Below are 16,238 nucleotides of genomic sequence, written 5' to 3'. Positions count from 1 at the left end.
GTTTTTAGATGTTTTATTTTTGGATATTTCTTTTTAAATATGACCCAAAATAACTGAGCTGTATTATTTCAAACCGGATGTGTGTCACAAGGCTCAGTGCAAGTAGGCCTAGTCCATTAGGAGCAAAAGATCCGCCTTTAACCCGTGTGCACTGTTCATTTGGGGTGGATACTTGTGCTGTTTGAGATCTCCAGTGACCCCAAGCAACAAAATGTTGCTAAATAATTTTTTTGTTTGTTTTTTAAACAAATGTAGTTTTACTCAGTTTTTAATGTTTTTACTCCACATTTGTGCAGTTTGTTGGAGAAATTATAATATTTTTTTAATAAATAAAGTAAATAGGTTTTTATACAAAAACAGCTATTTATTTAAAATTCACTTTATAAAAGACCCACATTTCTAACTTTAATTCATGGGCATAGCATGGATAATTTGTCATGGTTTAGCGTAAGATTTTTGTCTATCTTTTGGAAAATGCAGTTAAAAGTTAAAAGTAAAAATTATCCCTTCATCCAGTAGATGGCTGTAGAGCTCCACTATTTGACTGACTGAAAGGTTGGATTCATATCTATGAAATCACAATTATAACAATAAAGTTTAGCATTTTTTTGTACTGAAATATTTATTTACTTATTTACTTATTTATTTATTTTTTTACATTGTTTCATTATGATTAGAATCAAACCTGGACACGATATTACAAAGAGAAAAATGTGAGTATTTCAAACATCTTGTTTTTCATTTAATTCAAAAAAATGTAATCTACACTTCAGTTATTCAATAAACAGAACAAAAATTGACTTTAATTAGTAAATACGTGGCCTCACAGATAAGGTTTTAGATTAATCCCAAATAAAAATGCATATATTGGACTGGCATATCTTAAAATATGTCAGTGCTACTGTTTTGTCTCAAGCTTGAATATTTTTTCCCCAAAGGCACGTTTATAAAAGCTACTTGCCTCAATGTCCTATTTTAACTAAGGCCTAATCTTAAACTTCCATTATAGGTTACATTACTCTAGTTCACTGGATTGAGGTTGTATTTTCTTATTACACCACTCAAGGCCACACAAACAAAGAAATTAGCATTTATTTTAGTACATGTGAAAATTATTTAATGAATTCACTTACCATTAGATTTTTGTGAAGACTCCAAAGGAGCTGGAAAGAAACTGCTTGAAACTACATTTGGGTAGATGATACCATTAAATTAGATATTTTCCCACCAATTACAAAAATAAATAATACTCGATATTTTGTTTTGGCTACTTAAAATGTTTTTATGTATGCAAAATTACCGTCAATGCCTGTCAGACAGAAAACGCAGCCATCCTGTCTGAAGTGAGCGGGAAGAAACACCTCAAAACTACATTTAGCAAACAACAACATCAGCAAAATATCTTTATTTTTATATATTTTTATATTTTTAATATGAATGACAAGATATCTTTAAGTTTCCTATCAACAGTGTAAATAATTAACTGCATTATTATAATAATTAAAAAAAAAAATATATAAAATCATGTTTCCCACAGGATTTTGTGAATGTGGTGGGTGGGCCAGAGGCATGTCCCCCATAAGAAAAACATTTTAAAGTAAAATGAATCAATCTGGTTCACTTTGAGAGTTCAAAATGAAGATCTCCTACCTATATTCAGTGTGCAAATTGACAAAGAAAAAGTCCTGAACTTGTACCTGAACTTTAAAGGGGAATCAAACCTCTTTTCATGTGACAATTTTGCTGTGAGCATTTCAGATTTATCCACACACTGATCAACACTGGAGCTTAGCGGATTAGTTCACTTTCAAATGAACATTAGCCCAAGCTTTACTCACCCTCAAGCCATCCTAGATGTGTATGACTTTCTTCTTTCTGATGAACACAATCAGAGAAATATTAATAAATATCCTGACACGTCTGGGCTTTATAATGGCAGTGAATGGGGTTCAACGGCAGTGATGAAGTGATGAAGCACTTTGCTTCAATGAGTGCTAGACATCACTGCCGTTGTCAGAGCACGATCAGACCTCACTAACAGAGTGCTGAACGCAGTTGGACATAGTGGTGTTTCAAAGGTAAAAAATAATATAAATACTGTTCAGTTTCTCGCACAAACCGATCGTTTCGTGTCTTAGGACATCATTGTGTCGTCACGAGCCGCAGGGTTTAATTTGGATTTGTCTATGGAAGTGTTTTCGCCTCTTATTGTTAGAGTTCCCATTCACTCGCATTATTTGACTGACAGAAAGCAGCCGTTGGAGTTAAACATATTATATATATAATTCATTATAATGGTCGGGTAATGGCGTTAAACGCACATGATCATCGTCTTAAATGTCCACATTATAAAGCTCTTTAGATCTTTAAAAGAAGACTTTGTTTTCATCACTTTACTTTAAGCAGTTAAAGACTACTAATAAGATGTAGTATGATACTGTGCAGATCTTAAGTAAACTGTAAAATGTCAAGAAAGTATGATTTATGAACCAATTATACCTTATGTAGATAAAATTATGTTCATTGTGTGTTATAAATCATCACACTCTCAATAGTAATAACCAAAAATAGGTTAGTATTATAATATACTGTAACTGTTTTCATGATCAGATGATACAACATATTATAATGTTGTTTATAGGGCATTATGGATGCATTATAATGCATTAAGAATACCCTTATAATGCATTATAAATTACAATCTTCATAGAAAGTCATTTTAGCCTATTCAATTTAAATATCATCTATATGTTATTAAGAAGAAGAAAAACGTTTTGTACATTCTCTGCAGTTTCACACCTTGTATGTATTCCTGTGTGTTGGAATATTGTTTTTGGAAAGCTGAACATCAGTTCACTGGAAATGTATCACTGGAATTTTTATTCTCAGTACATTATCAGTTTATGTGGGTTTATATAATCTTATATAATCAAAATGCTGTTTATCTTAATTTCAGACTAGATTAAAGACCACATGAGCACTTACTCTAAATGCTTCAATTCAGTGTTGTTCAGTCCAAAGTCTGTTTGAAATGATTACTCAAGTGTGTTTTTCTGTCTGTAAGATTAGATGAGAAGGATCATTTAGTTAAAGTGACCATAATTACAGGCAAAAATATAATTTATTTCCAGCTTCTGTGGTTTACAATTGGAATAAATCCAGATTCAGAAATAATGAACTATGTATTATTTACACAGTCATTCTTTGTGTTATATGAATCAGTGTGTGTTCAGGGTCTGATCTGAAGCTTTTACTGTAGGCCTGTTTAACAGCCTGAATGTCATTTTTGCAGTAGCACTATTTTTATGGTCCCTTTTGAACATTCTGTAGAAAATAATTAACTTTGCAAACTACATGTCAAGTAACTCTCATTAGAGTATGAGTAGACTGTCTGCTTAATATTTGCTGTTTATTTCAATGGTCCCCCAACAGACTAAGTAACTTTGCAAGTACATGTCAACTTATTCTAACCATAATCCTGCCAGTTTGCTAATACTCTACTGACACTCTAATGAGAGTTATTAGACATGTAGGTGCAATATTACTTATAGTCAACAGAATAAAAGGCCATCAAAATAAAATCTAAATTAAGTGAAACCATTTTGGCTTCTGTATTTGGCAAAAAATAAACTTTCAATATTAATTTACCACTATATACTTTATGGTGGTTTACACACCCTGGCATCACACATGATAAAGCAAAACAAATTTTAAAAAAAGCCAGCCAGATCCTGATCACAAACTTTGTTGCACTCATTTCCTGTTATCATTGTAAAGATGCTTCATACACACATCATTTGGACTCCATTTCCCATCTACCCTTATACCTTGGACTGATCACCCTGCTACCCATTATACATAAAACACTTGCACCTGCACCTCCATGCGAAGTCTTGTTTAGCACCGTATGACATTTCTGAGTGTTTCACCTGGATTCTGTATTCTGGTGTTTGACCTTGGACTGTGGCTACGTCTACACGAAGCCGGAGCTTACCCATATACGATCTTTTTTTCCCCCCTCGTCTCAAGAAATATCTGCGTCCACACAAAACTACTGAAATGACTCAAAACGATGTAATATATATGCCAGACCAGAATGTGACACTTTAATTCTGCCACAGAGATATACTTAAAACAGAGAATAAGACTTGGTGCATGCGCATAAACCTTGCGGGCTGTATAGAAACTATAGTAAAGCTCAGAAATAACGCTTTATTTTGGATCAGTAGCTTCTGCAGCATGAAGAAAAGCATCTAGAGTCTGCTGTTAGCGGCGTCTGACTAGGGTCGACACATGGGGTGATGACATCATCATTTCACAAAATAGACAGATAGGCTGCCCACACAAAAATGCAAAGATGGCATTTTCAGATTTATCCACTCTGGGAACCAGTTTCAAAAAATAGCGGTTTCGCCTTCCGAAAACGCCGGATCCGTGTGGACGAAACGCCTATCCGATACATAATTTGTGTGTATTCACAAAAACACGTCTCCGTATGAACAGGGCCTGTTACTCATTTCTGATTCTCTGCTGCTTGACTTGACCCTTGCCTGTTCCTGGATTGTATATGTTTGCTGCCTGCCCTGATCTCCGCCTGCCTTGGGACTCTGATTGTTTGCTGCCTTCCCAGATCACTGCCTGTCACTGTTTCTGCCACTGGCTCATCCTTGCTGTTATTTTGTCAGTGAACTTGACTTCAATAAAAGCTGCAGATGGATCTTCACTCCATTGACTCAATCCTTACAAGAAGACTTCGCCACACAAGGATCCAGCGGCTTCTCCAAGGAATATAGGCCAGGTATGAAAACAACAATTCTACTGCTAGCACTCAAGCAGGGCACACAATCACTCAAGGGTTATATCGGGGAATATTTGGCTTTGGCTAAAGATTCAGAATTACCGGACTGTATATTAATAAACTTCTTCTGTAGCGGCCTTAATCAACCTTTAAAATTAAGAGTGATTACGTCATTGGGCAGCTTTTTGGATTATGTTTTGTGGACTGATGGTTCAGCGTTCACTGTGGGTGTCGCAGAGGAATGCTATCCTGCACTCACTCGTATGATAGCAGCTGCGCTAGAACACACTCACAAAATGGCGGCCACAAGAACACCAAATCAAGTCACAGTTGATCTTCGTGAGTCCAGTCAAGTCACCGCTGATCGCCCAGAGTCACGTCACGTCCCCGCTGATCGTCCAGAGCCACGTCATGTCTCCGCTGATCGTCCAGAGCCACGTCATGTCCCCGCTGATCTTCCAGAGCCACGTCATGTGTCCAGCTGATCTTCCAGAGCCTCGCCACATTATGTCTGACACCCCAGAGTCACATCTTGTTGCAGTTGTCGTACCACAACCCTCCTCTGTTCTGTCAGGGGAACCCGTCATCAAGCGTCAGAGGTTGACATCCACCGCTTGTGTCAGTACGCACAGCTAGTTTCCCAAACCAATTAATTTTAGCCCTCCTGCTCCTGAACTGATTCCCCTGTCTGCAACACTCCCCAAAATGGGGGTCTCCTTATGGTGCATTTGGGCCTCGTACATCACCGCTGAATCTCCAGAGGTGGCGTCTTATGCTGCAGAACTTCTGTAGGTAGTTACTCTCACTGCAATTTCCCTAGAGAAGGCGGCATATGCTACAGAACCTCACAAAGCAGCGGTGCTTGTTTCAGCTACTTGCACAAGATGGCTGCCCACACATCAGATCCAGTCTATGAATCCACTCCAGAGCCTGCTCCAGTCCATGAATCCACTCCAGGGCCCGTTCCAGTCCATGACTCCAATTCTGAGTCCACCTCTGTCCAGGAGTCCACTCCCGAGATTCCCCCAGTTCCAGAGCTCATTATGTATTATGTATTCATTATTATTCATATTATGGCCCTTGTGGCCAAAACTAACCTCTCTGAGCTCTATGTTTCAGATTCACCTGAGCAAACGTATTTGTTCCCTGTGTTACCAGATCTGCCGTGGTGGTCATCTGCTCCACCGTGGGGGTTTTCAAGCCTGTCTCCCTGGCCGTCTGTCCAGCCTTCTCCGCCCAGGCCATCTGCTCCACCGTGGGGGTTTTCAAGCCTGTCTCCCTGGCCGTCTGTCCAGCCTTCTCCGCCCAGGCCATCTGCCCTGCCTCAGTTTCTAGGCCTCCTTCCTTTCCATGGACCTGACCGACCATCCCACCCACTGTTCCGCCTCCACTCCACCTCCCTCCAGGACTTTCTGGGTTTTCGGTTTTAGGAGCTTCTGGAAGTCGCTCCTTAGGAGGAGGCTATGTCACTATCACCAATGATAGTGCCCGTCATTGCCACCAGAGGGCACTCCATCCTGGACTACACACATCATCTGGACTCAATTTCCCATCTACCTTCATACATTGGACTGATCACCCTGCACCTGCTACTCATTATACCATCACTCATTTACACATAAAAGACACTTGCACCCACACCTCAATGCGAAGTCTTGTTTAGCACTGTCTGACATTTCTGAGCGTTTCACCTGGATTCTGTATTCTTGTGTTTGACCTTGGACTGTTACTCATTTCTGATTCTCTGCTGCCTGACTTGACCCTTACCTGTTCCTGGATTGTATATGTTTGCTGCCTGCCCTGATCTCCGCCTGCCTTGGGACTCTGATTGTTTGCTGCCTACCCAGATCACTGCCTGTCACTGTTTCTACCACTGGCTCATCCTTGCTGTTATTTGTCAATTCAATTCAATTCACATTTATTTGTATAGCTCTTTTCACGATACATATCGTTTCAAAGCAGCTTTACAGAGAATGCATGTCAACATTACAATTTAAAGAATGCAGTTAGCAAATAATGTAGTAATTAGGAAATTAATTTACAATCACTGTTAGCAGTATATCTGAAGGTAGAAGCAATGAGCTCCTGTAAAAATGAATTACATATTAACAATAATTAAGATAAATAGAAATTTGGGAATGTGCATGTTATCCAGATGATTGCGTCTTCTGAAGTCCTCACAGGAGTTGGTGCCGTTGGTCTCTTCATAGATGTTGTCAGTGAACTTGACCTCATTAAAAGCTGCAGATGGATCTTCACTTCATTGACTCAATCCTTACAGCATGTTTAAACAACAGCACCTAGATTGAACCTTAAGATATTTTAAAAGGAAGTTCACATTCAATTCATTTTATAATTTCAGATGAGACCAAACATGCCATAGTTGCATGTTAGAAAATACAAGTAGATAAATTTGTAGTGGAAAGCACGTGTCCTGTGATGCAAAAGGTACAGATGTGTCATAAAACACCTACTAAAAGGGATAGTTCACCCAAAAATGACAATTCTGTCACCATTTACTTGCTTTAATACACATTGCCCATCGTGCACAGTTGTCCTAAAGCAACCAGGGTGGTGAACAAAGAGTAAAATGAGAACAGGAAATGGTTGTGCACATATAAACAGTAGTATTACCTACAGTGTACTTTTCTACTCTGCATATGAACCAAAACAGAAAACTCACAGAATCAGCCTATAAAAACAATCCAATCTTTATCAAGATAAATGCTTACCATACACCATAATAAACTCACTGCATCAATGCACTTCCACCAAAGGATATGTGCACACATTATTTACATAGCTAATGCTGACAACAATAACTCAAGATGGAAATTTGAAAAATTAATTTAGTACAAATTTTAAGGATTTTCCTTGGCACTTTGGCTGCTTGCCCAGGTGAAAAAAAAGTCAATTTCTACAATGTACTTAAAGTGCTCTATTTTCACGCACTAATTTTGTGTTTAATATACTAAATAAAATGTTAATACAGAGATAGTATATTAAAGGCACATTTTAGTTAATATTTTATGGTGTGTCAAAATAGCACTGTTGAGTACACTTAGATATTCCTAAGATTATCTTTCATATTTAGTGTATTAAGTACAAAATTAGTGTGTGAAAATAGATTAATTTAAGTACATTTTAGAAGTGTACTTTTTTTCACCTGGGTGTGTGACTATTTTCTTTATTATAATAAATTTCAATTCAATTGTAATAGAATTTGTTTTGGATTAAAGCATCTGCCAAAAGTGTAAATGTAAAATTGATTGAATTCTCTAACAGAATCTATGAGTGAGTAATAATTAACAAAAGTAAAAACTCAGCTCACGTTATGATCCTGTCAAACAAGCCAAAGTCAGCATTATCATGAGTTTTTATACATTTCATTAAATTTATTTAAGTTTTTGCATTTATTCAGTTTTACATCTGTTGATACTGGATGTTGTTGCATATGGAGGAAAAATAACATTTAAAGGGGAATTTTGTGGATTCAGAACGTTTAACTCTATCAGCAACATCTGTGGCATGAAATCAATCACCAGAGAAAAAAAATTCAACTCGTTCTTTAGTTTAAAAAAGAAGAAAATAAATTGGCCAAGCAGTAAACATTTAAATGCACACGGTTTCAATAGTTGAGCCACTAGACTTAAACATTATATGTGTAAACATCACTTACTAATATTTTTCTGTCTAAATTTATATCCAATGTTTCCTCTTTTTCATTTTTTGTCATAACGTAAAGCTGGTAAACCTGGTAACTGTTGTAAGATAAGCACATGGATACCAGAGAGTGGAGTGACCATCTATACCAGAGGTCAGAAATATATCAGAGGTTGAGATAATCACTGACGTGACAATAACTAATGTATTTAATTTAAATTAAGTCACTCAAACTTGCACATAGATGTACATTTTGAGGTAAACATTACTTACAGTAACACAGCCTGTTTTATTAAGTTAGGTTCAATAAAAGAGATGAGATTGTGATCAACATAGTTTCACAAATATTGTGAATAGAGCTAAACCTCTGCTGAACCTGGAACATTCCTTTAATTATGGTTAACAATTAACTTTAATTACTTTTCTTTATCTGAAGCAATATAGGTCATGTACAAAACATAAGAGGCTGTGGGGATGACAGAGCAAGAGCTGGAAACAAACATCAGTGAAGAATGAAGGCTTTAGTATGTATACTGCTGCTGTTGGAAACCTTTGTGTTTGTCGTCCAGCAGCAGGTAGATGGAGGACTCAATGAGAATGAGATCAGTCAACAGATCAGCTCTGAGGACAGAAGTCAGAATCCACCTCAAACAGACACTTTGAGAGCTGAAGCTTCAACTGACAGCCAACAATACTGCTATCTGTGCTTCCCTGACATCCATGCAGCACTGAGAGAACTGACCGCCACCGTTACAGAGCAGAAAGCAAACATCAGAGAACTGACCGCCACCGTTACAGAGCAGAAAGAAAACATCAGAGAACTGACCGCTGCGGATACAGAGCAGAAAGGAAACATCAGAGCTTTAGAGATGCGACTGTGGGATGAGATGAACAAAAAAAATGAAGGTACTTCACCAAAACATTCACTCTTTTATCAATGATCCTCAATGTAAAACAGCAGTGTAATACATTGTATAGTGTAAATGTTAGTGTAGAGTTGAGTGTATACTGTGTAAATAGTTTAGTTTGTCTATTACAATAATCAGTGTAAATGTCATTTAACAGAATCTTTATTCCTTCACAGAAATTTCAAATCTTACTCTGAGTAAAGTGGAGGAGTTGAAAAAGGAAAATAGAGGTGAAAGTGTGCTTGAATGATGTTAAATTCAGTGTGTACATTCTCAGTGTAATACAGTAATATATCACAATATTGCTAATGTTTTCAATAACAGAGAGAGAAATAGCTTTTTCAGCTGCACTGATGGAATCTGGCAGTGGATATGTTGGACCTTTTACCACTGAAATCACACTAACCTACAAGAACATCTTCACAAACATAGGGAACGCCTACAACCCAATTACAGGTAATTATCAATGAAATGGAGTCATAAACCCTTCTGCTCCATTCAGACCTCTCTGCAGTTGTGTAATGTGTTTAAGAGAATTAAATGATCTGTCATCTTTCAAAACTATTACACAGTGTGTTTGGTAATTGAGCAATCATACAGGAAACAGCTGATTCTGTATCTCTTCTTTGATTCAGGTATTTTCACAGCCCCACTGAAAGGAGCGTACATGTTCAGAGTCTCCGTATTTGGTCATGGTGGAACTCCAGCAACTGCATCCCTTTATAAGAATGGAAAGCACATGGTTATGGTGCATGGGGATCAGGCTCAGGGTACGTTAAACTCCTCTAATGGAGTTGTGTTGATTCTGGAGGTTGGAGATGTTGTCTATGTGAGACTTCGGTCTGGCACAAGGATAGCAGATAGCTATAATAACCACAACACTTTCAGTGGTTTCCTACTGTTTCCCTTAAAAGAACAAGAGCTTTGTAGAATGTGATTCCAATAATTCTGAACCTTCAGTGTATGATTTAAGATGAAGTACATTAACATATGAACATCTGTTAATGAGGAATAATGCATGTTTGAAATTTGCAATAGATTACTGTATAAAAGTCTGAACTGTCTATAAATGTAACTTTATATACTGTAAACAGTTTCAGCACTGAGACAGACAGGACCCATGAATCTCACATGTGACTCAAAAGTGTTTTGTTAAAGTAGTAAATCCAGGATGTTAAAGGTGCCCTAGAATTGAAAATTGAATTTACCTTGCCATAGTTAAATAAATAGAGTTCTGTACATGGAAATGACATACAGTGAGTCTCATACACCATTGTTTCCTCCTTCTTATGTAAATTTGATTTGTGCAAAATACCTCTGAAGAACAGGCGAATCTCAACATAACACCGACTGTGACGCAACAGTTGGGATCATTAATATGTACGACCCCAACTAGGGCTGGACAATAATTCAATATCAATATATATCGCGATATAATTTTTTACGATAACGGTGATATGATTTTTAAACACATTTCCGGTATTTCGATATATACATTACAGCATCACTGACTTGAGGCGCAGCCGTTAGAAAGAGCAGAACACGATTGGCTATTTGTGTGATGATGTACACCACAGAGACATGCAGCCACCAGCCAGTGCTCAGCAATTGTACACTAAGATCAAACGCGAACGCGGCAAGTTTTACAAAATGAGTACACCTGATGCAAATGCGACGGAACAAGCTTCCACAACTTGATGAAAATATGTGTGCATAACTACACCGTGCTGGTTAATGTTTGGTGCAGGAGAATATGTGAAATAAAAACTTTAAACACGGATACTTTATTCTGTATGAGCTATGTGTCACGTGGCTAGTGTTATTAAACTCATCGCAGAGCTCCGCGCTGAAACCGTGCATATGCGCGCTCCGCCTGTATATCATAAAAACAATTGTTTTTTCATGTGTTCGTATTCAAACTCCAGTTCTGACCGCATCGCGAGCAAAATACAAACAACATGTGCTGTGCTGAGGTAAACAGCCTACGGCTTGCGTATTTGAACGCAGCTAGAGCAGGCAGAGGTGAATGAGCAGCACTTTTGTGTTATTTGAATTCTCCGCTGTAATGCGATCTCATGCGAACATATTTTCCATTTTGTGCTGGTAGATTACAGCAAAACAACCATGCCCATACTTGGGCCGAAAGTACACGATTACGTCAGATTTTGTGACGTTGCTCCGCCTCAGCTTTTCAAACAGGAAGACAGAAATCGCTCTGAAAAATGCAAAAATAACTATTTTTCACTTATGAATAACATTGAGTACCTTTAGTGTTTTCAATGATGTGCAGCCTATACATATCTGATTACATCTCAAAAAAAAGTGTTTTGGGGTTTCATGACCCTTTAAGAATAATAAAATCAGCCTACGTTATAGTTTAATGTTAAAAATGTTAATATTACTAGAGTGAGTGAGTCTTATGTTTATTTTTATGTTTGTATGAAGGCTAAATACAAATAAAAGCTGAACATAAATTTATTTGTACTGTTTTTATTTCTAAAATCCTATATAGTTTTATAGGAAGAGATTTCATAGATTTGGCAAATTCATTTTTCAGACGTTTGTAGGTACAGACATCCGTTGTGGCCGTTCTTGGCAGTTTTTCTGAGGCTATTATATAGTTCATATCGATATTGTAATTATATTGTGATATAAATTTTGGCCATATCGTCCAGCCCTTTTTTTTTTTTTTGCATATGCCAGCTCATGTTCAAGGCATTAGACAAGCCAGTATTAATGTCTGGAGCAGCACAGCCGAATCAACAGAATTTATGCAGGTAAGCAAGCAAGGACAATAGCGAAAAATGGCAGAAGGAGCAATAATAACTGACATGATCCATGATATCATGATATTTTTAGTATTATTTGTAAATTGTCTTTCTAAATGTTTTGTTAGCATGTTGCTAATGTACTGTTAAATGTGGTTAAAGTTACCATCGTTTTTTACTGTATTCACAGAGACAAGAGCCGTCGTTATTTTCATTATTAAACACTTGAAGTCTGTATAATTCATAAACAACTTCATTCTTTATAAATCTCTCCAACAGTGTGTAATGTTAGCTTTAGCCCCGTTAGCTGCAGCATAGTTTACTATGAAACTCATTCAGAATCAAATGTAAACATCCAAATAAATACCATACTTACATGATCTGATATGCTGCATGACGAACACTTTGTAAAGATCCATTTTGAGGGTTATATTAGCTGTGTGAACTTTGTTTATGCAATGTATTATAGAGTTGTGAGCTTTGGGGCGGGGAGCGTGAGCATTTAAAGGGGACATGCACAGAATCTGCACATTTTTAATTACGCCAAAATAGGCAGTTAAAAAATTGAATAATAATAAAATCTATGGGGTATTTTGAGCTGAAACTTCATAGACACATTCAGGGGACACCTTAGACTTATATTACATCTTGTGAAAAAGGGTTCTAGGGCACCTTTAAAATAATTTACAGCTTGTTAATTCTGCTTGATCTGTATCTCTTTATCCTACATAAATAAATAAGAGAATAAAGAGACATTGTGGAATTTTCTTTTCCTCATATTTTTATGAATATTTCCCCAACAATGCTTGCTTCGAAGGACTCATGATATCATATTTATCAATAGAATTTTGCGATCAAAATAATTGATTATGTGGTGGCAGTTTCCATAAATGTGATTGTTTTATTTATCATTAGGACAGCACATTTACCAGATCATGTATTATGTTAGATGCACAACAGTCATACAATACATGACACAAAGGACAAACAAAATGCATAAATCTTGTTTATTTTGGTCTCTTAACAAATTCTGATACATTTTACCTTTTAAAATAACCTATGGACATCTTCTTTAGGTGTGGAAAGGGGGATGTAGAGTGCAGTGCACAGCCTTATTACACAAGTCTTCACAAATCTGAAACCATATTTATGTATTTTAAACTTGTTAGGCTATTATAGAGAGCTAGGCTAGTCTAGTGGTGTAGAAGCTTTAATAACATGATCACTTACGATGGGCAATATGACCAAAATCTATAGGCTAAGCAAACCACAGCAAAACAAATACTTGCATATAGGTAAAAAGTTAATAATAAAATTAATAATCAAGTAAACAGTCAGTAATACAATTAGAACAAAGAAAATGACAATACGGACAGGCTTGTGCAAAGGGGAGGGCTTTGCACATGCCTTTTTTTTTTTACTTATCAAAAGTGCCCCTTGCAGACAAATAGAAATGATAATATTGTAGTCATTAAAACAAAATGCATTTAAATTATAATTAATATGACAATGTGTACAATAGTAACAAATCACTCAAAAGCTGGAAAATTCCTGTTTATTTTTTACATATTCATCAGTCTGAGGCATTGCCATAACGTGTTGCTATAGGTTGTATGCGTATTGATTGGCTGACTGATTTTCTACAGTCTGTTCAAAACCTAGCTCTGGAGCCATATATGGTGTGCCTATACGGCTTGATGGAAGAAAGAAAATAACCCTCCACTGGACCATACCTCACCCTTACTGTCTGTCTCTGGTTATTTCCAAGAAAATCATTTTGATCAACTGGAAAAATAAAAATAAAATCATTGTCACACAATGGCAACAGCTATTAATAGACCATATTAACAAAGAACAACTGATAGCTACTTTCAAACATAAAATAACTAAATTTAATGAAATATTTGGCGCCATAACTGTATCTCTAAATATTGGCATAGTGACAAGTGAATGAATGCCTCAATAATTACCCATATTACTTAAAACATGCAGGTTTTAAATTCAGATTATAATATTTTATTCAGAATACAGCATAGATGACATATCAAATGTTTAAACAGAAAAAAAATGTATTATTTTCAGGGAAAAATAAGTTGATTTTAAATTTCATGGCATCAACATCTCAAAAAACTTGGGACAAGGCCATGTTTACCACTGTGTGTCATCCCCTCTTCTTTTTATAACAGTCTGCAAACGTCTGGGGACTGAGGAGACAAGTTGCTCAAGTTTAGGAATAGGAATGTTGTCCCATTCTTGTCTAATACAGGCTTCTAGTTGCTCAACTGTCTTAGGTCTTCTTTGTCGCAACTTCCTCTTTATGATGCGCCAAATGTTTTCTATGGGTGAAAGATCTGGACTGCAGGCTGGCCATTTCAGTACCCGGATCCTTCTTCTACGCAGCCATGATGTTGTAATTGCAGTATGTGGTCTGGCATTGTCATGTTGGAAAATGCAAGGTCTTCCCTGAAAGAGACGATATCTGGATGGGAGCATTTGTTGTTGTAGAACTTGGATATACCTTTCAGCATTGATGGTGCCTTTCCAGATGTGTAAGCTGCCCATGCCACATGCACTCATGCAAACCCCATACCATCAGAGATGCAGGCTTCTGAACTGAGCGCTGATAACAACTTGGGTTGTCCTTGTCCTCTTTAGTCCGGATGACATGGCGTCCCTCTTTTCCAAAAAGAACTTCAAATTTCGATTTGTCTGACCACAGAACAGTTTTCCACTTTGCCACAGTCCATTTTAAATGAGCCTTGGCCCAGAGAAAACACCCGCGCTTCTGGATCATGTTTAGTTATGGCTTCTTTTTTGACCTATAGAGTTTTAGCCGGCAACGGCGAATGGCACGGTGGATTGTGTTCACTGACAATGTTTTCTGGAAGTATTCCTGAGCCCATGTTGTGATTTCCATTACAGTAGCATTCCTGTATGTGATGCAGTGCCGTCTAAGGGCCCGAAGATCATGGGCATCCAGTATGGTTTTCCGGCCTTGACCCTTGCGCACAGAGACTGTTCCAGATTCTCTGAATCTTTGGATGATATTAGGCACTGTAGATGATGATAACTTCAAACTCTTTGCAATTTTTCTCTGAGAAACTCCTTTCTGATATTGATCCACTATTTTTCGCCGCAGCATTTGGGGAATTGGTGATCCTCTGCCCATCTTGACTTCTAAGAGACACTGCCACTCTGAGAGGCTCAGTGACCCAATGTTGCCAGTTGACCTAATAAGTTGCAAATTGGTCCTCCAGCTGTTCCTTATATGTACATTTAACTTTTCCGGCCTCTTATTGCTACCTGTCCCAACTTTTTTGGAATGTGTAGCTCTCATGAAATCCAAAATGAGCCAATATTTGGCATGACATTTCAAAATGTCTCACTTTCAACATTTGATATGCTATCTATATTCTATTGTGAATAAAATATAAGATTATGAAACTTGTAAATTATTGCACTCCTTTTTTATTCACAATTTGTACAGTGTCCCAACTTTTTTGGAATCGGGTTTGTATATATATATATATATATATATATATATATATATATATAATGTCTATTTGTATATGTGTATATGCAGGTATGTATGTGGACATATATATGCGCGTGTGTGTATGTATATATACATGTTTTTAGCAATTTATTAATTACTTTGAACTGCTGCTGTATGATCTATATGAAGGACTTTAAAGCCCTGACTTACATGTATATCTAGTATACAAGTACGCTTCTCCTTTCTACTTATCATTATCATATATACATCTAGAGTCTTTCCCTTTTTCCCCCTCTCCATTCTTTCTTTATTTCTTCCTTTTTTTTTTTTTTAAATAATTATAATTTTGTCTAACTTTATTTTTTTTTTTTTATTATCCAGTTTTCATTTCTCTTCATTCCTTTCTTTGTGTGGACATCAGTAAAAAAGAACCCACAGCAAGACTGGATTTAATAGGGGAAACTGCAAAAGCGCAAGTAAAACAAATGATTACACTAAAGGTCTTATAGGTTTGGAACGACATGAGGGTGAGTAATTAATGACAGATTTTTCATTTTTGGGTGATACCCCAATTTATGCTGTTTTTTTTTTTTATGTTTTATTCA

At 36.8% G+C, this 16,238-nt stretch overlaps 1 protein-coding gene across 1 annotated transcript; it reads left to right on the top strand.

Moving 5' to 3' along the window:
* The first annotated feature begins 8,939 nt into the window (after window positions 1-8,939).
* Window positions 8,940-12,754, top strand: LOC137024078 (uncharacterized). The gene is made up of 4 exons (XM_067391243.1): window positions 8,940-9,367; window positions 9,546-9,599; window positions 9,694-9,825; window positions 10,005-12,754. Exons 1-4 carry the CDS (start codon window positions 8,974-8,976, stop codon window positions 10,304-10,306), a joined length of 882 nt encoding a protein of 293 aa, XP_067247344.1. The 5' UTR covers window positions 8,940-8,973; the 3' UTR covers window positions 10,307-12,754.
* Window positions 12,755-16,238: the final 3,484 nt, after the last annotated feature.

This window comes from Chanodichthys erythropterus, chromosome 8 (assembly GCF_024489055.1).
Source record: "Chanodichthys erythropterus isolate Z2021 chromosome 8, ASM2448905v1, whole genome shotgun sequence".
NCBI classification, from domain to species: domain Eukaryota; kingdom Metazoa; phylum Chordata; class Actinopteri; order Cypriniformes; family Xenocyprididae; genus Chanodichthys; species Chanodichthys erythropterus.
Note: the sequence above shows the minus strand (reverse complement) of the source record. Positions and strands in the feature narration are given on the sequence as shown.